Source organism: Pinus tabuliformis, chromosome 9 (genome assembly GCF_031772625.1).
Source record: "Pinus tabuliformis cultivar Carrire ecotype Pingquan chromosome 9, CPIR1, whole genome shotgun sequence".
Classification (NCBI taxonomy): Eukaryota; Viridiplantae; Streptophyta; class Pinopsida; order Pinales; family Pinaceae; genus Pinus; species Pinus tabuliformis.
In genome coordinates, this window is record NC_142307.1 from 392,733,814 (window position 1) to 392,756,038 (window position 22,225).

Sequence of the window (22,225 nt, forward strand, 5' to 3'; positions counted from 1 at the left end):
ACATAAACCTTAGAAGCCTACAATGGAGGCTTTTACCTAAAAATAAAATAATAAAGCAAGAAACCCATGCTAATAAATGATTTTTTTCTTACAAATAAATTTTCTTTTTCTTTCTTTTGACAAATACATTTCATCATGACTCAAATACAATTATGAAGACCGACACTATAGTTGCATTCTTCAACATTCCTTTCCCTTCTAGGACCACGTTCCCCTGTTGCTCCTCACTCTTCTACGTCCCACTGCTGCTGCCACTAACAAGAGTAAATCTTACCTCCTCCTGAGTGAAATTGGGCCCCATCAAGGCTCGGGGCTCAAGGCTCAAGGTGGGGCCCCATCCTACTTAATGATGCAGGATTGGCCCAATCAAGGCAAATTTGGTGCCATTCTGGGGCGCCCCAAAATGGCACCAAATTTGCCTTGATTGGGCCAATCCTGCATCATTAAGTAGGATGGGGCCCCACCTTGAGCCTTGAGCCCCGACGATAGGAGTAAAAACTTGTTAAAAAGTGCTTTATTTCACAAAACCAATACTAAAAAGAAAAGTTTTCATCTTTGGACCTCAAATGTAAGGTGTTTCATCCATTAATGACTTGGACAAAGACATCCCACTGCTTCGTAAAGCCATTCAAGGCTATACGCACCAATTCGTCATCATCTGGTTTATCTCCCACTGCAACTAACTCGTCCTTTAACAATCTAAAAGCCTGGTGAGGTAACTTGTAATGTCTTCCCCCATGTTCATTTTGGTATTCCTCAACTTTTCTCTGAGAAGTAGCTTCCTATTAGTGGTAGCATCCTAGAATAGTTTCAAAATATTTAATAGCGTTCCACATTTGCTTTGTTGTATCTAACTCAGCAACATGCGAAACTATATGGTCCTTGACTCCATCAAGGATTATCCTCCTTGCCTTGGTATCTTCCTTCTTGTATGTTGCAAGTTGTGTTGGACCCATTGGAACGACTATCACACTGGTCGCATACTCATTAAGACCATTTTCTTCCAACAATAAAGAAATTTTGGCCTTCTAGACGCCAAAATTTGAGGCTCCATCCATTTTGTCCTGATCTCTCAAACCTACTGAGGCCATTTTACAAACCCTTGAAAATATAGTGAAACCCAAATAATCTGAAGAATGTGAACTAGGTTTTAAACCCTCAGCTTTTCTCTTCCAGTGTCTGCGTAGAGCCTTCTTCTGTCCTCAAACCTGCTCTAATACCATGTGAAATTTTTATACAGTTGCAGTTACTGGGTATTATTCACCTATCAAAATTGATTATTTGTCTTCTGCAATTTATATGTGACGAATAACAAATAAAATGTTGAAGTTTCTAAGTTTACTTAGTTAGAAACCCTCCATGCACTTTATCTTATTTATTCCTACCTACTTGTTATTTTCCTTAACAAATTATTTACAATGTAAATACTAAAAAACACTAGTGCATGCTCAACATATTACAGATTAGCAACTAAAAAGAAACAGAAACAAACACACCATATGACACCATTATTTTTGGACCAATGTCCCCGGAAAAACCCAATGTGAGAAAACCGGTGCAGCCATCTGAGGGTTTTCTTATTAAGCAATATTAGAGTCCAATCTGGGTGCCAAAAATGGCCTACCCAACAGAGAATTTCCTTGGCAGTAATACCTCTTGGTTTCTGACAAATCTCTTGGTTGAAACCTCGGATAAACCTTTCGGCAGCTCCTCTGCACAAAACTGCTCAGAAACCCCAGCGTCTGCCCAATCTGGACTGTGTCAGCCTCTCCTAGCCCAGCGCTCACCCTGTGTCAGCCTATCTTGGCCTGCGTCAGCCCCAGGAGGCCCTGCGTCAGCCTATCTTGGCCTACGTCAGCCCCAGGATGCCTTGCGTCAGCTCTCTCAACCTCTGCGTCAGCTACACTGGCCTCTCTGGTGCTCTACGCAGCACTTAGCTGCCTCTACGTGGCCCTACGTGAGCACTGGATGCTCCTGCATCACTCTCTCTGGCTGCTCTGCTGCTCTCCTGACACTATCTCTGCCTCTTTGTCTCTCTGTACTTAATGCCCCTCAACTGCTCTTCGATCATTGATTTTATCTCTCTTAGCAAACCCCGCTCTAGAGAATAGAATGACTGATCACTCTAGTGTATTCTCCAAGTTGAAACCTCGGATAAACCTTTCGGCAGCTCCTCTGCACAAAACTGCTCAGAAACCCCAGCGTCTACCCAATCTGGACTGTGTCAGCCTCTCCTAGCCCAGCGCTCACCCTGTGTCAGCCTATCTTGGCCTGCGTCAGCCCCAGGAGGCCCTGCGTCAGCCTATCTTGGCCTACGTCAGCCCCAGGAGGCCTTGCGTCAGCTCTCTCAACCTCTGCGTCAGCTACACTGGCCTCTCTGGTGCTCTACGCAGCACTTAGCTGCCTCTACGTGGCCCTACGTGAGCACTGGATGCTCCTGCATCACTCTCTCTGGCTGCTCTGCTGCTCTCCCAACACTATCTCTGCCTCTTTGTCTCTCTGTACTTAATGCCCCTCAACTGCTCTTCGATCATTGATTTTATCTCTCTTAGCAAACCCCGCTCTAGAGAATAGAATGACTGATCACTCTAGTGTATTCTCCAAGTGACCCTCAAGCCTCCTCTTATACTTTTCCTGTTGATATCTCAACGGCCGAGATTAAGTCTCTAATCAACGGCTAAGATTAGATCTGGCTTGATCCATGTCTTTTGGACCACTCTAACACAGATTCATATTAATACACATTAATATTTTATTTTCCCTAAGTTTAGACTTAGAGACTCCATTAAAAATATTAATTATTTTAATATCTCCTGATCTGTTTAAAATCTGCCCAAACCCTTTCTGGGTATTGGACATCTCATGTGCCCCAATCTCTCCACCAAATTTCGTGGCTAGAGCACATCCAATGCTACCCCAAATCAACATAAAACACTACTACAACTTCACAGAAAATTAAATAAACCACAGGAACACACAAATAATGAACACCAATATTTTTGGACAAATGTCCCTGGAAAAACCCTAGTATGGAGAAAACCGGTTCTACAAAAGAGTATTTTATTTATTCTTCAACAAAATCTGTGATTGAAAAAATTACAATTGTTTGTCATAAATTAGCAACCCTCTGAAAAAATGTTTCCTTCACTTTTGCAAGTCGATTTGACCTCCTGGAGTCAGCTTAGCCCCTTTGATCCAATTCGGCCCTCCTCTAGAGACTCGAACTTTTCCGCATGTGCGGCCTTGGCAACTCAGCCCTTACTAGCAACTCGCACTAGCTGGAAAAATCAACTTGGCCTCCTCTGCAATTCGACTTCTACTGGGAAACTCGACTTCTCCTGAACAAGTCGATCTCTCTAGAAAATTTCTTCTTACTCTGGCAACTCGGCCTCTCTGAGTCAATACGCACGCTGGGAAACTCGGCCCTTCAGCAAATAAAATCAACCTCCCTCTATCTCTGAGAAACTAAAAATCGTTGTGAAGAATTTTCTCCAACTCTGTCTTCAATCGTTGTTGATCTCATTCTGTCGGTGCCCTCACATTGTCATTGTGCCCTTGCTATTACTGCAAATTTGTGTCTTTGATTGTGTTCTCTAAATGCCCATCGATTTCCTCTTATAATCTCTAGTTGAGCGATCAATAGCCACGATCTAATCTCAATTGATGGCTAAGACCATCTTGACCCCAACACATGACTTTTCTAGAAGTCAATAGAGGAAAATCGATTTACCTCAATTAATCCTGATTAATTAAGCCATTTCCCTAAGTTAGACTTGGGAAAATTAATAAACTAATCCATTGAGTCCCTTAGTCTCATGGACACCATCTAAGACTAGAACACATGTCTGAGCTACATATATTAACAACAAGGTCACAGAGCAATATTGACAGAAGGAGAAAACTCTCCAAGAAAACCAAACCTTTGTTACGAAAGGCTATCTCATCATCCATAATATCGCTCCTCTATCCAAGCTTGAAGGCATCAATGTGGAGTAAAGGAGGTTAAGGGGAGATAAACTTCAATTCATGTGACATAATGATCCTCACTATTTCAAAATGAATACCATTCCTAATGTTTAAATTTGAAATTCATGGCATATGTTCAATGGTAGGGTCCCCTCCATTTTGACTAGACATGACTTGGTTGAATAGTGCTCCCTTATTTTTTTATGGAGCCTACTTCGCTGTTAAAATATCTCAAGATTTGAAACTACTCAGCTGGGACAAAACCCTTCACAATTATTTGAATTCTTCAAATTAATTTAAAAAGGCATGACGATTACGAGCAAGTCAAGTCTCTCATTCAACGAGTGATAATTGAAGAACCACTAATGACTATGAGTTTCCAAATCTTCATTTCTCCAAGAATTTTTACCCCTTGGTATAGAGCTAATGGGCTTCGCTTTATAGTTATTACTCACAAACCCTAAGCATACATTACTTCACATTGTCACTTGGGCTTGTAAACACTCACCTACCCCACAAATCCACCCACCAGCACCAGCCATAACATAGACACTACTTAGATATTAGCACATTACTTGTACCATGTTTCCCATTATTTTTCAAGTACACTAATACAGATATTGCTAAGAGTTTGTTTTGGACTAGCAGGCAAAATAGATTATCTGTGAAAAGCCTTCTCAAAGCCTTCTCCTATTGACATTGTTCTGTGAAAGAAAATCCTCTTCTTATCATACATATGTGCAACTAGACCAAAATTGAACTCAAAAAATACAAGACTGAGTTGCTAAGTCTAAATTTCTTGAAACATTTTCCTTGTCATACTATTATAAAATAATTTGTGAACATATCTAAAAATATTTATGATCCATAAACTGTTGTGGATATTCCACTGGACAGTTCGCCATAATCTAAGTAACCTAACACGTGGATTCAGGATTCGTCAGATACGGGGATTCGAGTGTCGGATTCAGACACGTTGACCCCCAGAACAGGACACGTTCGGATACATTATATATTATTTTATTAAAAATATATATATATATATTAAAAATTAGATATTTCTTACACAAATTCTCATTAATGATACAAATTCATTGATTTCAAACATAGATCTTCATCTAGATGTAAGTTTTATTGTTTACAAAGTAAGTTAGTAACATTATAGCATGCATAGTACATACAAAATTCAAATACATGTCACATAAATGATAAATCAATGAATCATAAATTCTAAATTCATAAATGATAAATCATAATACATATTCAATTCATCAATGATCCAATAGGAGAAAGACAAGATAGTAAGATAAAGACATTGACAGCTGTAGTTTTCTCATTAAGTCATCAAAATCAAAAGGTGTTACATAGGTAGTGCAATGTCAATAGCAAATAGAAATAAAAATACAAAACAACTACAAGTAAACAAGCCTCAAGGCAGTAGGTAGCTCATGACTCATGAGTCATCAATCCTCATAGTCATCATCAAAATCAACATCATTGTCCTCATCATCATGGTCACCACTACTCTCCTCTACTGCATCCTCCTCCCTTGTATCCAAAGTCGCCTCTGCATCTGCTAGTGTGGAGGATGACCCCTCTACAGTATCACCATCATCAAATCTAACAGGCTCTAGCATTGGATCATTGAGATCCATGTTAGCCAATACCAACTCAACACTATTGTCCAAACCCATGTCATCAGGAAAGACATCCCACATCTTTGTCTTTCCCTTCAACCACTCTTTTCTCTGCCTGTAAATAAGACGAAGGCTAGTGTACACATACACCATTGTCTCCGCCCTGGACTGCTCAAGCCTACTCTTCTTAACACTATACAAATTCCCATATGTGCTCCAATTCCTTTCGCAACAAGAGGATGAAGTCACCTAAGCGAGGAGCCTCATGGCTAATTGTTGTAGAGGGCTTGTTGCCCCATGATTTGTCCACCAAGAATAGGGCTTCTTAGCCCCCCCTGTCTCTAATCACATCATATCCTGCAAATCGACTAGTACCAATGGAAAACTCTGCAAAGGCATCCTCCACCTCATCAAGCAATGCTCTATCCTGAAAAACCCGCTTGAATGAGTCTTTCCTCCCCTGTGAGATTTCACCATCCATGTGAAGAGGGAATCTGTGGGAAGGTCCACCATTTAGCCACTCATGGATGTAGTATTTTGGGTTCGATGAGTGAGCCAAACAATGTAAAGGTGTGCAATTCTTGTCCCATCTGCTGACAAGAATATTATGTATAGCACCACAGAAGGCCTCTGGTGATGTCTCATACTCGGGGCATTCACTTTGTAGAATAATGCTCCTCACAAACTCAATCATGGAATCCCATCCCTCATAAACCTCTCCTAGGATGGGTTTGTCTATATCTGCAAATCGAAGCAAAGAAATGATAGGGTCCATGATCTAAATAATTAGATCTACCCTCTCCCACCAAGCATCATCTAGCACTACGTCCTTCACTCTTTTAGAGGCTACGTGATCTGTCTTTCTCCAAAAAGACCAAAACTATGAAATAACCATAGCCCCAAGAGCGGTCTTGACCTCCCACAACCTCTTCAACATGATGAATGAAGAGGCAAACCATGTATCTGCAATCTTCAACAATGATAGATTGATGTACTCCTTGTAGATAGTGAGGGCATTTGTATGGTTTTGTACAAAGTTACGGATATGCAGTGCATCCTCGATAATGTTACCAATCCAAAGCACATCAGAAGTAATGGATTTCAGTGCTAAGTTCAATGAATGGACAATGTAAGGTGTCCAAAACACTTGTGGATATTTAGCTTCCACAACCATGCCAACACCCTTTAATATTTAAGCTTCCACAACCATGCAAACAAGTGCACAAGAATCAACACCTACATCTTCAATAACATTAATAAACAACTCACCCATATATTGTGCATCACTGTATTCTCCAAGTGTATTCATTGCTTTTAAGAAAACTGGACCATTCAAGGAAGACACCATGAAGTTGATGAGTGGGTGTTGTGCTAGATCTGTCCATCCATCAGAAGCAATGCTAACCCCAGATGTTGGCCATGATGCTTTAATAGGCTCAAGCATTTTTTGCACCTCTTTTTTTGCCTTCGTCAACAATGTGGTTCTAAGCTTCTCTGAACCAAGAGACACATACCATGATGGAGCCCCTTGAGCTAGACCTCAGCACATCTCAATAAATAGAGGTGAGTGTGCAACATTAAATGATATGAAGTTTTGATAGAAAAAAGGTAATGGTGAGATCAAGCTCTTCCTGTTTCTTCTTTTGAAAAATCTTGTCCATTGGATCAAGTGAATTTGCATTTCTTTTTGCTGCTTGTTCCCCCACTAGAACTCTCAAATGGGAATTTGTTGCTGCCTTTCCTCAAAAATGGAAGGAGGTCATCATTCTTGAAACTTTTTTATTTTGCAGCCACATTTACCATACCAACAGTGAACTCTCTTTCCATTTCTTTCCTTTTTTGTAAAGGAACTTGTGTACAAACTCCAACTCCACAACTTGGTAAAGCCAACAAATGGCCTTTCACAAGGTAATATGTGCTTGTGAAAGTATTGTGGCAAAAGTTGCATCTCTAATTCACATTGCCTCCTCCCTTCACCTTGCTACTTGGCCCATCCTCTCTTGTGACATATTTTCACAAGAGATATTTCTCAATGTTAGATTTCAAAGGAAATCTTCCCTCAACATTACTTGTAAGAAAGGGAATACTTGCAGCAAACTCTGATGAAATTGGGGGAGGAGGGGCATCTCTAATGGGGACATTCTTCCCCTTCCTTTGCCCCTTACCTATTGCCCTTGATTGAGCCATGAATATAGTAAAAATAAACAAAACATGCACAAATTTGTAAAAGAAATGCATATACAAACTATTATAATACAAATGCAAAAAAATAGAGAAGAAATGCACTTACCTATTGCTTGAATCTCCTTGAAAACGCTCCACACCCTTTGCTTCTTGCTCCAAATTCCTCACAGCAAACCCACAGCCCACCTATTGCAAAAAGAATGAGTGAAAAAGATGCAAAGGAAAGGGATTTCCGCCCTTTTATGGCTGCGTAGGTCCCATTTTGCCGGATTCGTGTCTGGAAATCGGGACATGATGTATTCGATCAAGACACGATCTGGACTCGATCATGTCCCAATCAGACACGACGTTTCCCGATTTCCGAACACGATTTAGGTCGAATCGTGTCGGATTCGGACACGTAGCCCTGTTATAGAACAAATCCGGTTTAAGAGGTCATAATAGATTTGATAAAATTATATTTAAAATCTGAAATTCTACACTACTACAATTTTTTCTTTTTTTTAGATTTATTAGAATATTATTAATAGTGCATGCATGCAAATTACAAATTACGCAGAAAATAGAGAACAACAAAATAAAAGCCCACACACACATTTGACACAAGATATGACCTAGGAAACCCTTTCTGAAGAAAAACCCAGTTGGAAGGTGAGGTCACTTTACTCTCTTTCTCTGAATAGAAAATGTCTACAAGTACAAAGTAGTATAGTCTGTGGCCCATGGGCTAGTACAATGCACAATTTCTTTCTGTGTGCTCTACTTCCTATCATTCTATGTTATTTCTGCTCAATTATGAAACAAATGCACTCGAAATAATGGAACAGCTTTTCCTCCTAGTGGCCCGGTTAACACAGCCTAATAGCCTATTAGTTATTAGGTTTGATTGACTCGACTCTTAACCGTTGTTAAAATATAAACTCTTCTAGAGTCTTCTTCATCATATTCACGTGGCTAGCCCCTTTCCATGAATAATGGGGGTTGACGTGGCACCCTCTCAAAATATGGTGGTGAAAACAATAACGTCAACTTCTGAGTGGCATAACTTTTGCATACAAACTCTGATTGACGTGATTCTTGCGTCGTTGGAAAAGTCTTTGTGTGTAGAATAGAGAAAAAAGGTGTTGCACTAAAGCAACAAAGTTTTACCCCCAAAAAGCATCATTTGATGTCTCAAAACACACTCGGAAGGTTTCAAACCCCAATTTGTCAAACTAGGTCCTGCTAGTAAAAATAGTCCTCAAGGATTCCTCTACTTTTTCCACTTTGAAAGCGCTTCGAGATGGATGATAAACAATGTAATGATCCAATCTAGATCAATTTCAAAACCCATTTAACCCCATCCAGAAAAGAACTGATGAAATCTTTACTTCTTCAAAGTTCAAATATGTGCATTGAATACCAATAGTTGCAATCTAGATCAATTTCAAAACCCATTTAACCCCATCCAGAAAAGAACTGAAGAAATCTTTACTACTTCAAAGTTCAAATATGTACATTGAATACCAATAGTTGCATGCCGATAGTTGACACTAGTCACCTTTTACTTCTGTACTGAAATTTCACTGGCAAAACGCCGCTTTCAGAAACCCCTGTGAAAGCAAACTCTTCCATATTCTCGACTTAATTTCAATTTATCAACCACCGCAAAATGACCATAGCACAATATGAAAAAAAAAATATATATTTTAACAACCTTTGAAGCGTCTACCTGGTCTATAAGACCCTTTTTAATTATAATCATTGGTTGGGGTTTTAAACCCAGGTATGACCACTGAAAGTGATATTTTGACTAAGTAACGCAGCTTTGGTAGTCCTGAGGTTAGCCCGGCCTACTCAATTGGGCAGGTCTAATAAAAAAATCTACTTTACATCCAATAAATTTGCCAAAGTACGTCCCATAATTTCAATTTCCGGGGTTGCGAACAGAAATTAGAAGATGTATGCTACATTTACATTAAACAACCTCCAAATCCTTCACTTAGATATCATTTGATCACTGAATACAAATAGCAAGCAGAGCAGGAATTAGTACTGTTGGAGCTGAAACAGATGTCTGGCATTGGCATTTAATGTTGAACTTACCAACAGTAAACAGGCGCTTCAGGGGAGGGCGTCTGGTCATCGTTCTTCCAATAATGAGAGCTGTTCCGAATCCAATATCCTGAATCTGCGAAGAATATCGCGAGCCTTCTTCTTCTGGATTCCAAGGACGGTGAATAGCCGTGAGCTGACGGAAGCTCGGGTTGTTACCCACAGGTAGTGTCCGGTATGTGTTCTCGTGAAAGGTGTCACTCGTGGATGAACCCGTGTTTCCAGCTCGTGTATTTGTTTTGGCACCATGAGAAGTGGCTATGGCTCCCTAGGGTTTGAACTCGGGGCAAATTATGCTTTTATGGCTCTTGAAACACGTTTTAACTTTTGAAATGTTTTTATATTGAATTATACTTAAATATAAAATTTCGTCAAAATTCACTCTATTTTCATTTCTGTTTTTTCAATAAAATTCATATTACATATTAAATTTCGCCAAAATTCTTTCGTCTATGTTCATTTCCAGAATAAGTTTTTAATTAAAATTAATATTACATATTAAATTTCGTCAAAACACAACTCAGCACCTCACGTTAAAGGAAGGGGGAATTTAAATTTGGTTTATTAATATAGTATATTTCATTTCCATAATTACTAGTAATTGTTTTTAAAGGAGTAAAGATACAAACGGGAAGGGGGAATTTAAATTTGGTTTATTAATATAGTATATTTCATTTCCATAATTACCAGTAATTGTTTTTAAAGGAGTAAAGATACAATAAAAGATTTGGGAAAACAATTTTGAAAAAATAAAACAATAAATATAAAAACTTATTTTTAATATAGAATAAATAGTTGACAAAAATTATTTGAAAAAATTATATTTCAAAGAGCAATTTTTTACTTCAGTGGTTGTTTATTCATTGATGGAAATTTGTCATTCCGGCATTTGGTTATGCTTAGAGTAAGATGATTTATGGGAAATTACTCATGTAAATAACGAAATGACCACATAATTTGTACAATTCCTTATTTAATTCTTTGAGTATTGAGGAAATTGTTGGTTTATTATGTTTCCATGTTGGGTAGAGTAAATCATGAAGACAAAATGGATCAGTTTTCACATTGTTATGTTGATCAGTAGGGTCAATACGTCTCAGAGGAAAACTTCAAAGAGTTAGAGAAAAACTTGACGAGACAGAGATTTCCTAAGGAAGGTTGGAGCCACTCTTGAGTGTCCAAACGATGATTGTAGATCTCATTGACTTTCCCATGTCCAATGCTTCTCTTTTCAACAAAAAATATTGTTGCAACAAAAACCATGTCGATTCGGGTTGGCATCCTTGATATGAAGGTCTTGAAGGTTTTTTTGAAGGATTTTGATTACAGTAATTATGTGGATGTTTTCAGGGTTTTGGTCGAGTATATTGGAACCCAAGGGGAGGTTTGGGATTACTTGATTTTGTCACGAATGTACATGCCAATGGTGTTAAGGTTGTGATGGCCACATTTGTTGGTTTTGACGATATCAAAGCCTCTGAGGGAGTCTAGGGCAAATATGGCTTTTGGATATGGTTAGAGGCTTGGGGTTCCAATGACATTTGGAGGGCCTTAAGCTTTGACAGTATCAATGTTTCTAGGGAAATTCAAAGCATATATGGCTTTTGGATATGCTCAAAGGTTTGGGCTATAGATGACATTTATAGGGCCTCTTGTCACTTTCTGGACACTTCGCAAGAGTATAAGAGAATCATGCTCAAGAGGATTATAGGAGTGAGCATGGATTCAAATGATAAGACAACTCTTTAGATTTGGTGTGTGAAATTGCTTCTTGATTGCCTTCTGCAGGTGTTCTTGGAAAGCTCTATGTTGACCAAGTTAAAAGGGATTCAACCACCCCCTAAGCAATTGGATGATACAAGTCTTTGGCTTCCTCAAACACTCTTCCAACAAAATTCTTCCCTTCTTCCAAGTCGCTTTGCAACAAACCTGTATAGAGTTGTCTGAGAGATAACATTCTTCATGTTTCTTTAAGACATATTTCGATTTCCTGAAAGAGAGGCTTGTAAGTAGAATATGCAACAATTATAAAAAAGGCTACTTTGACATTGCAATTATTTCTCATGATAAATCCAAATCGTCCATCTAGAGTTGATATTTGCATTCAAATAATACAATCGGTTAGGTGTGCACATAACAACCAAGGTTTGATTTTCTAGAGCTTTGGTTCTCTTATATCTCAAAATAGGGCAAGAGCATTAGATATAAACACTACACTTTGTTTCAAACATTGAAAACAAGATGAACATGCTAAGACCTAAAAATAGAATAAACAATTTGATGCTCATCCATGATTTCCTTTTAAGTAGCAAAGTTGTTCACAATAAATGTAAATGCAAGAATCCTTTGGTAGTGTGCTTCAATTATGATAGTTATAATTGAGTTTTACATGGAACAAGCTAGATATATAAAATGATCCAAACAAAAAAAATAGTACAACGTATTTGTATCTCACTTTAAGTAACAAAATTGTTTAAAGGTGGCCAGTGTTAGTAAAAGGATCCTCAGGTATTATACTTCAATTATAATATTTTTGTTGCTTGGAAGAACAGGGGAGGTGCATTAGTAGGCCAAACACATTGGAGCATCTAAACAAAACAAACATTTTAGAAATGCATATTCATATTCCACCTTATTGAGCACAACCATTTTCAATCAAGAAATTGGAACAAACAAGCGATGAGAATCCTCTAGTGGGGCCATGGATACAATACTTTGTTTCAATTTTTAGATGTTAAGGTGTAGGCAACTAAATGAAAAAATAAAAGAAAATTTTGGTGGTCTTGAATCTTGACTTCTATTGAGAAATTTTAAGCACAAAATGTCAAGCAAACATAAATGGCCATTACTTTTCCCTTCTATATTTTTAGTAAAAGCATTTTCAATGGGGAAAAAATGATCATAATAAGGAAAGCATAAATAATTTGAAAAGGTTGCACACCTATAATGGCTTAAGTTTCTTAGGGAGACTCTTCAAGTAAAGTTGCCACTCTTGACCCTACCACTTTCTCACTTCCCCATTAGAGGGCATTCGTCTAGCAATGAAGCACATTTGTATGGAAATGAAGTCTCGTGATGTAGAGAAGACCTTGTTGTGGATGGTGGAAATGGTTTCATGACATCTAGAGGAATTCCAGTCCCATTTATCCAAACATCCAATTGATTTTATTCTTTATGTCAAGAATATTCTTCTTCAGAAAGGGCAGGAATGTATCAATATCAATGGATTGGAACTTAAAACATTGGATATACTTCTTCAAAAACTCATAGAACTCAGGGCAATCAACACGCACTAAAGAATGTATAGGTTGTTATGCTATTGACCGGTGAGAAATTCCAAAATACCAAATATGCAAAGAAATACAACCCAGAGCACATAATAAAATGAGAAAAATAGCAAGTATTTTATTATTTAGAGATAAAAGCAATGTTCACTTGCCTCTTCGAGGGGGCAACCTCCAGCAAAGCAGAGCTCGATTACAAAATAAGACTCGATGATATTTCCCTTCACTACGACTATTTATAGCTAAATGACCTTCAACAACCTAACAACTAGTGGTCCTTTGCATCACATGGGTTAACCACTTTATTTATTAATTATGGCTTTTTTGCAACTAACTGTGGTCCCTTTCTTAAATGCGGGTCAATCACTTACAATTATTAATACGAGCTTTATTGACTCTTTAACTAACTATGACTATGACTCGACCCTATGGGTTTATTACATAAATAAAGGGGTTAGGGTTGGACCCTAACATAGGTATTAATAAATTGAGTTTGGATTGTTGCATCGTTATAAATAAGATTCAAACCCACTCAATATTGACATTATGTGTTACATGTAGAAGGACGAGAATGGAATCGAAACGAGCAACATACAAATATAGAGAACATCAATAAATGGAGAGGAGAGTGAATAAGACATGACACTCAATATGCCAAAGGAATTGAAAACCCCTTTTGTAAGGGATAGGAGAGCCTTGGGATCAACCCCTTCTTAGTTTGTTCTCAATTTGGTAAAATTCCTTATTATCTTTGGATCTAATCATCTCATCCTTCAAATCTGAGCAGCCTAAGCCAATGTGCAAAGTAGCGTGCTCCATGCCTTGTACAACTTCCACACTTCTTCGCTCTGCATATCGTAAAACCTAGCAAAAAATCACTTCCCAAAGCTTAAAACCATAAACCCTCAAAACATAATTTCAACAACGTGTTTTATATGGTATATGGTAAGATAGTTAGGTGTGTATGTAATAATACCTCATTTAACCAAAAGTCATTATTTGTGGCATTGGCGATGAGATTTTTGGTCCAGCCATGTGCAAGCTCATGTACCACAATCTGCCCACCACTCAAATCCCTTACAATGACAATGAGGGTTAATAAGACCAACCTAGGATTCTCCATTCCTCCAGATGAGAGACTCGGGTGCAATACAAGGAGATTAAATCTCTCCCATTCATATTCACCAAAGAGATTTCTCCCCTGTTTCATTATCTCCTCTGTGTTCATGAAGTCGCATTTTGCAACTTCCAAAACATGACAAGGTTCATAATAAATCCTAGTCCTAGGACCAACCTCCTAAAAAAATATTCCCCACTACAAATGCAGACAAATATGAAGATATTGGTAGCTATATTGAAAAATGATCAACAACTCTTCCATCTATTGCCTACTCCTCATCAGGGCATGCTCCCTTTGCTTCTCCTATGGAAGGAGCCATCCAACCCTTATGGGAAGTAGACATTACAGAGCTCACTGGTTTAGGAATGTTTAGAACATATCAGTATTGAAACCTCGCTTTTGGAGTGTTCTAACAGGGGAATATAGAATGTGCATGGATAGATTTGCATTAGGTGTTGACATATGGGAATTTTTTATGTGCAGCCTCTGTTGAATTCAACCATTTAATATTTGAAGTTGATTGATGTGTTTTGAATATTACGATAAAATATATTTCATTTGTAAGAGAAACTCTGAGAAGACTTCCCTCGATGGGATCTAGATTTTCCAAAATGAAAGGTACCGAAGAAGAAGATGAAAAGGATTTAGTGATGTCATGGTAAACTCCATGTATTTCAAGGCATCTAGTATCAAGATATATATCCACCAACTAAGGAATTTCAAGATTTAGAGTGTACTAACAAAGGGGATGACGATCATGCAAAAGGGGATAAGGATTTTGGTACTAAAATCAAAATACAATGAAAGATGGACATATTGTGTTAGAGGGTGCATGAAATTTGTGAAGGAATGAGGATCAATTGGAGCCATATTATAACCATATGCCCAATCAAAATTTCTCTCTAAAATGCTTAGCTGTGGCTAAGGCTACTGAACCATGGATGTGTTGATAGGGGTGGTGGTATCTTCCCAATCCTGCACCTGCACCCCTGCCTCGGCCTCCCATTCTTGCACGCACCTATATGTGTCTTGTGAAACACAAAACCTCATTGATGTCATTGTTGTTGTCATTGCCCTCCTTTTCTTATCAGCAGGAGGCGAAGATGCCGAGAACGAGTCCTAGAACTCCTATGTTGAAGCTTGAGCAGGTGGCAACAACACATTCAAATGTTGGGTGCTAGATATATGACAGATTTTTATTGGAGGAAGGTAAAAAAAAATAGGCTTCTGCGATTGGTTAAATCTGCCTAGTCCAACCCAACAAAGAGACACCTTTGGTGTAATTAGTAATAACAACAACAATAATAATAATCATCTAATATTAATAATAACACCTACCCATGCAACTAGCACAACCACATTGGTAAATGTCATTCATATAGGTCGTTGGACATATGTCAACCATATTTGCTAATATACTTATGTTAATTTATTATTAAAGAAATAACATAAAAAATGAAGATTGAAATCAATCTCAACGGTTTAAAGTGTTATATAATTAAAAATATTTCATCAGGACCATACACATATTTTTTCCAAAACAAAATTAAAAAAAAATTAATAAACTTGGTACCAATAATATGTGTGTTTTACTTTCCTAATGTAAACTAAATATCATGAATTTAAAAAATTTACTTTAATTGCCAAAGGCTTCTTATTTCAACTTAAGGTGGATAAGGATTTGTTGACTTTTTAATTTTGATTTTTTTAATTGACATGGTAGATTGATTCTCAAGGGAATATGCTTAACATATGTTTTGTCTAAATGCTTATCAAAGGCTTCTTATTTCAACTTAAGGTGGATAAGGATTTGTTGACTTTTTTATTTTGATTTTTTTAATTGACGTGGTAGATTGATTCTCAAGGGAACATGCTTAACATATGTTTTGTCTAAATACTTATCAACCTTACAGAGTTTATTAGGCTGCATTAACTTTTAATAAATTAAAAAAATTAGATATGTGGCATGTGGCTCCTTTCCCACCAATTTCTTATGGATTTGAGATTATTCCAATTTTAATATGTTCATATTCTAATTAGATGGTGAAATTAATATATAAACAAATTTTATTTAGCAAAATGGTCGAGTTTACAATAAGATATGTAATTCCTTTTTTTTTTCTCAAGTTAACTTAGGTTTGTGCCACCTGACTCCCCACCCACCAATTTCCTAGGGATTTGAAAATATTTCAATTCTAATAAGTTCACATTCAAATTAGATGGAGAAATCAATATATAAGTAAATTTTATTTAACAAAATGGTCCATTTGACAATAAGATGCATAACTTCTTTCTTCTTTTTTTGGTTCTCAAGTTAAAATTGACCCATAACCTTTTTATACATGGTTAAATAGATAAACGCTCTTTATATTACAACAATTTTTTTTGTTATATTTATGAAACCTCTAACTATATCAACTACATTAATATTTTTAATGTGATTGTACTAATTTTACTGGATCGAAATAACAAAATGTTTAACCCGGAAAACCATCAAATGGTAAGTGTAAAATGTTACAGTGACACTAGTTTCACCGCAACCATGAGAAAGTCTCATGAAGCAACCAGAACGTTGTCCTTCCCGACTTCGTAGTGACATGCAAATTAAAATAGCTTGTGTGCTTCTTTATTTTTAACGTCAAGCTAATTAATCAAATATTGTGTTGACTAATTTCTCCACACCATCATCGTCATGGCTCTGGACGGCTATCCTAATTTTGTATTCCCAGCAAGCCATCATTTTGCAACGGAGATGACACGCATTTGAATTATTTTATAACTTCCAATACATGTTAAGCTTATTTTGGTCGACTGTAGTCTACGGATGTTCACAATGTCTCCAAACCTCAGCTGTGCAAATGATACATGCCTCACAACTTAATTGGAACCATGGCCACTCCACCACACCCAATCCTCTCGCAATTCGTCTGCAATGCTAGAATACCCTTTCTCTGATAACGTCGTTTCCCAGACACAAAGAATTGCTACCTGTAATATCAGAGATATCGACTATATTTTCAGTATAAACTTGATGAATAAATGTTTCTATACTTCACTAAAGACGCCATATTATTACCCAAGAGATTAAATTGTTTAAATTGTAGAATTTAACTGCTCCAAAGATTTTTTAACGGCGTTGAATTTATTTATACATCTAAAAAAATTATTTTAAACAACAAAAAGTCATTTTTTTAATTGAAATTGTGTCCTCATATTCCTACGAAAAAGGATATCAATGTAGTCAATATGAAGTATAAAATAATTTTCAAGCCTTTTAAAATTAAGAAAGAATTTTAAAATATGGGTGATCATTAATGATCTATTAGATAAATGGCAATAAACCATTAGAAAATATATTTAAAATAAGATATTATTTAATAGAATGAAGATTTCCACAATTATTCATATTCGTAGAAGATTTCCAGATGGAATTGTGTACAGGGTTAATATCATGTCCAACTTTTCCGGAGGACTCTCCATCCATCATCCCGGACTTTCCATCCATCATCAAAGACCAAAAACTATTGAATGGCAATATGCTAGTGTTAGTTAGCCTTAAATTAAAAAGAAATGAATTAGTAGTTAGGGAAAAATAATAAAATAATTCTAAAAAAGGATCGTCAAGGGTCAAATTAACCTGGAAGTATATGGTTAATATCATGTCCAACTTTTCCAGAGGGCCCTCCATCCATTATCAAGGAACAAAAAATATTGAATGGCAATAGGTGAGTGTTAGTTAGCCTTAAATTAAAAAGAAATGAATTAGTAGTTAGGGAAAAATAATAAAATAATTCAAAAAAAATCATCAAAGGTCAAGTCAAAGGGTTAAAGACCCATTTTTTTGAATAATTTTATTATTTCCCCCTAATGGCTATTCATTTCTTTTTTATTTAAGGCTAGTTGAAACTCACTTGTTATCATTCAATATTCTTTGGTCCCTAATGATGGGTGGAGGGTCCACCCGAAACATTGGACAACATATTAATCTTATATGAAATGATATTTTAAGGTCCACGAGACTAAAAATAGTCTATGAGACCATTAGTTCCTTGTTTTTCACTTTTTGCAATTCAATCTTTTTCCGATTCAAATTGATGATGAGCTGGCCCAATCTTTCAACAGTCCCCTCGCTAAAAAGACAATGCCAAGAAACTTATGCTAACATGTTCTCATAACTTTATCTGATGTCTTTGAATGCATCACATTCCAAAATGAAATGTTTTTCTGATTCCACAGCCCGAAACGTGCAAAATGTGCACAGTCGTTCTTCCCAAGCTTCTTTGGGCTTTTTCCACCGTCATGTTTCACACCGAAGTTGATGTGAGTTGGTCCTTAATTGAGCAATAAGAACCTTTGCCCTCCACAAAATGCTAGCTCCAATGAACTCTTTTTGTTGTAGATCACACGTAGGGTTGAATTCCTCAATGTAATATTTCTTCTTTCTACCCAACTCTTTTCCCCATACCTTTTTACGAAACTTCTCCATAACAAAATCTTTTAGCTCCTTGCTATTTGTGGGACAGACATTGAGGTAGATATTCCATTTTTGCATCCATGTGTAGTTTTGTTTCATCCATGTTTTCTTTCTTTCACTCATGCCTTCATTGAAGATAACATTAGGCCATCTACCTACTCTCATTTGCTCAATTATTTTTAGATATCTTATGAGCCGCACCATAGCAATTGCTTCAATGGGAGTTGCTCTTGTTTCACTCAACATTATCTCATAAGGTACTGAACTTTTTATTTTGAACTTGCTCATGATCAAGTGTTTTTGGATTTTCTCAATTTGTTTCCATTTTGAGATGAGAGTGCTGCTAGCCCACAATTCACACCCATATAGCATCACTGGACAAACTAGGAGTCCAAAAAGCACTTTAATCGTTTTCCAATCCCATAACTCTGTCTCTCTACATCTGTTTTGAAGAGCATATAATGCTTTCCATCCCCTAAAATTCTCCTCTTTCTCTAGTCCTCCCAATTGAGTTTGTTGTTGAAATCAATCCCAAGGTACTTGTACTCATTTACCTCTTCAAGAATGTTGTCTTAAAAGAAGAAAGTATGCTGGCTCTGCTTCCTTTTATTAGAGAAAATCATTATTTTGGTCTTGCTAGTATTGACTTGCATCCCCACTACTCTACAAAAATGCTCAAGGGAATATAAGTGCATTTGCAATCCATGGGCCAATTTAGAAATCAACAAAATTTCATCAACATATAAAATAAGCTTTATCACAAACCCCCCCAACCGAACACCATCTCCACCTTGCATATTTAGCCACTCTTCCAAATTATCAATATATAGACCAAAAATAGTAGGGGATAGAGGGCAACCTTGCTTGACTCCAATGTCACTTCTAAAGATTTCTGAAATACTTGTTGAGGTTCTAATTTTTACTTTCATTTTTTCATAAAGTCTATGGAAAACAGCTCTATAATGCAAAAGAATTTCATAAAGGCTCTATAATGCAGCTCTATACATAGTTCCATCCATAAATCTTCTACGAAGATATTATTTCCATTTATGGTCTGATATGTATTATGGATTCTTTATTTTTCACTGATGGATTAATGGATTAATATGTATAATGGATTTATTATTATTATTCTTATTATTTTAATAGTGGGTAAATCTATTATAATAATTATTATTGATTTTTTTAAACGGTTAATAAATATTATTGATTATTATTGAGTTGATTTATGATCATTATTTAAAGAAAATCATAGCATTTGGAATGATCCATTGGTTGTTTGTAAAGGGGCAGCTGCCTTTGAATCTTGGACTGTTAACCTATTTATTTACATCTAAGAAATATGATATCTAGCCAAGCACAATAAATAATTGGTCATACTTTTGGATCTACACACTATAGATATACATTCATCATTCTTCTTTCCTTTTTCTTTTTTTGCATAAGAGGTGCTCTCCAGCCGAGTATGTAAATATGTGATGTAATGTCTTGTTAAACATTTTGGCTTAGTCAAATTAAATAAATATAAATATAAGATAAAATTTTAAAAATAAATAAACAAATTTATTAATTATAATTATTAATAAAACATTTTGACTCAATCAAATTATAGAAAAATGGAAATAAAAATAAAATAAAATTAATAATTAAAACAACTTAGATCCATCTTAACTCTAGATCTCTTAAGTGTTGAGGAGGATCAAATCTTTTGAGGTGCAAACCTCTTTTATAATGAAAAGAGATTTCAAATCTTTTTCAGGTGCAAACCTATTTTATAATGAAAAGAGATATGATCCCTCTTGACACTTGGTAGATCTATAGTTAAGATGGATCTAGGCCAAGTAAAAGCAATTTTAGGCCATGCTATGTGTTCTATACACTATAGATATATATTTAACATTCTTCTTTTTCTTTTTCTCTTCTTACTTTTTTTCCTTTTTAAAACTAGTTTTCAAATTCATTTTGTTTTTTCTTGTTCTTCATATCAAATTAAGAAAAGTTTAAATAAGAAATCAAATATGGCATTGATATTGTAAAATCCATCTTGAGGAAAAGTGTGTATAAGAGAAAGCTATATGTTAGGGATTTGGTTAGGATTTGTTGTTGGAGCTTGAACTTTCCTGGGGGTGTGGAGGACTTAGCTAATGTTTCATTGCCAATGTGATTGTTGAAGACATCTAACTTGTGGACTATTTAGATGATCGACTCTCGAAGGATCAAATCTTTTTCTCCTAGCTAATTGGCATGTCCCTTGTGGAGCGATTTTCATGTTATTTGGGTTCTGAAAAGGTGTCCTCAACTAACCTCAACGAAGCAATCAAGATCTCTAACCTTGAGTTTTTGGACACGTGCCATGGGTCGAGTTGATCCTGTTAGTACTTTGATAGCATCTTGTCAGTATGAGAAAATATAAGATCCTTCCAACTCCCTATAGGCATGTGTGCTTTTCACAATATGTTAATCCAAAGTTATTTCAAACACCTAACTTGAGGACTATTCATCTCAATTCACTCTTGGTTGTCGCAAGGCTAGCCTTAAGCTTTTGGATGAAAACTTGGGGTTTTATGTAAATTGATTCCTTACTCAACGTTGATGGTCTTAAGTTTGTGGGGTATAGGTTATATGTTGGGCACTCTTAGGGAGGTGGTAATAAGATCGAGGAATGGATTCACGAAAAGAAGTATTGTAAGGTAACAAAAGTCATGGAGGGTGTTGAAGAATGTAACCAGTTTCAGTCTTCATAATTGTATTTGAGTCGTGCATTTATGAAAAGAAAGATTATTTATACAAGGAATTTTTTATTGAACTATTAAATCATGGGTTTCATGCTTGGGTCAATGGTCAATAGGTCAAAGCACCCATTAAGTGCTCTATGATTTATTTTGAGTCAAATTCAAATTTATTATGTAAGAAACCCTTCTTGGGGTCATGGTGTCAAAGAAAGAAATTTATTTTGTCATTGTCAAATCCTCCATCCATCAAGTCAGCCTCAAGCTCTTCGAAATTGCCTCCAACTTCTTATTCTACAAGTCGGTTTCTCCTATTATTCATGTTAGCTCAATATACAGGCAAAAACAACTATATATACCCAAGTGAACTCAACCCAGATGAGAAGTTGTCAAGGAAGTTCAGATGGATTACAGGACAGTGAAATTAAGGATTACAAGACAACAAAATTAAGTATTACAAGACATCGAAGTTAAGTATTACAAGATAGTGAATTTGAGTATTGCAGGAAATCAAAGTATTGGGTGTCATGTTATTGAAGGATCAATGTATAGCATGACTACGTGACTAAGGAATTATGTTACTACAGAACCAAAGTATTAGGAAACTAAAGGACTGAAGCTCTCTATAATCACAGGACCAAAATTCTATATGAATGCAGGAAGCCAAGGTTACATGAGTGTAAAGAAGGACAAGCATCTTCATGAACTACTTGTCGTCGACTTATGAAGAAATGGAC

The 22,225-nt window shown here is 36.4% G+C and overlaps 1 protein-coding gene and 1 pseudogene across 3 annotated transcripts in view; both read right to left on the bottom strand.

The window, feature by feature from the left end:
* LOC149148792 (uncharacterized) overlaps positions 1-10,170 on the bottom strand; it is a 309,870-nt gene extending 299,700 nt beyond the window's left edge. For 2 of the 3 annotated variants that reach the window (XM_089439850.1, XM_089439851.1), the window contains exon 1: positions 9,873-10,169. In XM_089439850.1, coding sequence (XP_089295976.1) covers positions 9,873-9,912 — 40 coding nt within the window. In that variant the 5' untranslated portion in view covers positions 9,913-10,169. Of the gene's footprint in view, positions 1-9,872 lie in introns of all 3 variants that reach the window. The other variant, XM_089439852.1, reaches the window with a different exon arrangement.
* A 1,515-nt stretch (positions 10,171-11,685) lies between these two features.
* LOC149148795 (leucine aminopeptidase-like) lies at positions 11,686-15,155 on the bottom strand (annotated as a pseudogene).
* Positions 15,156-22,225: the final 7,070 nt, after the last annotated feature.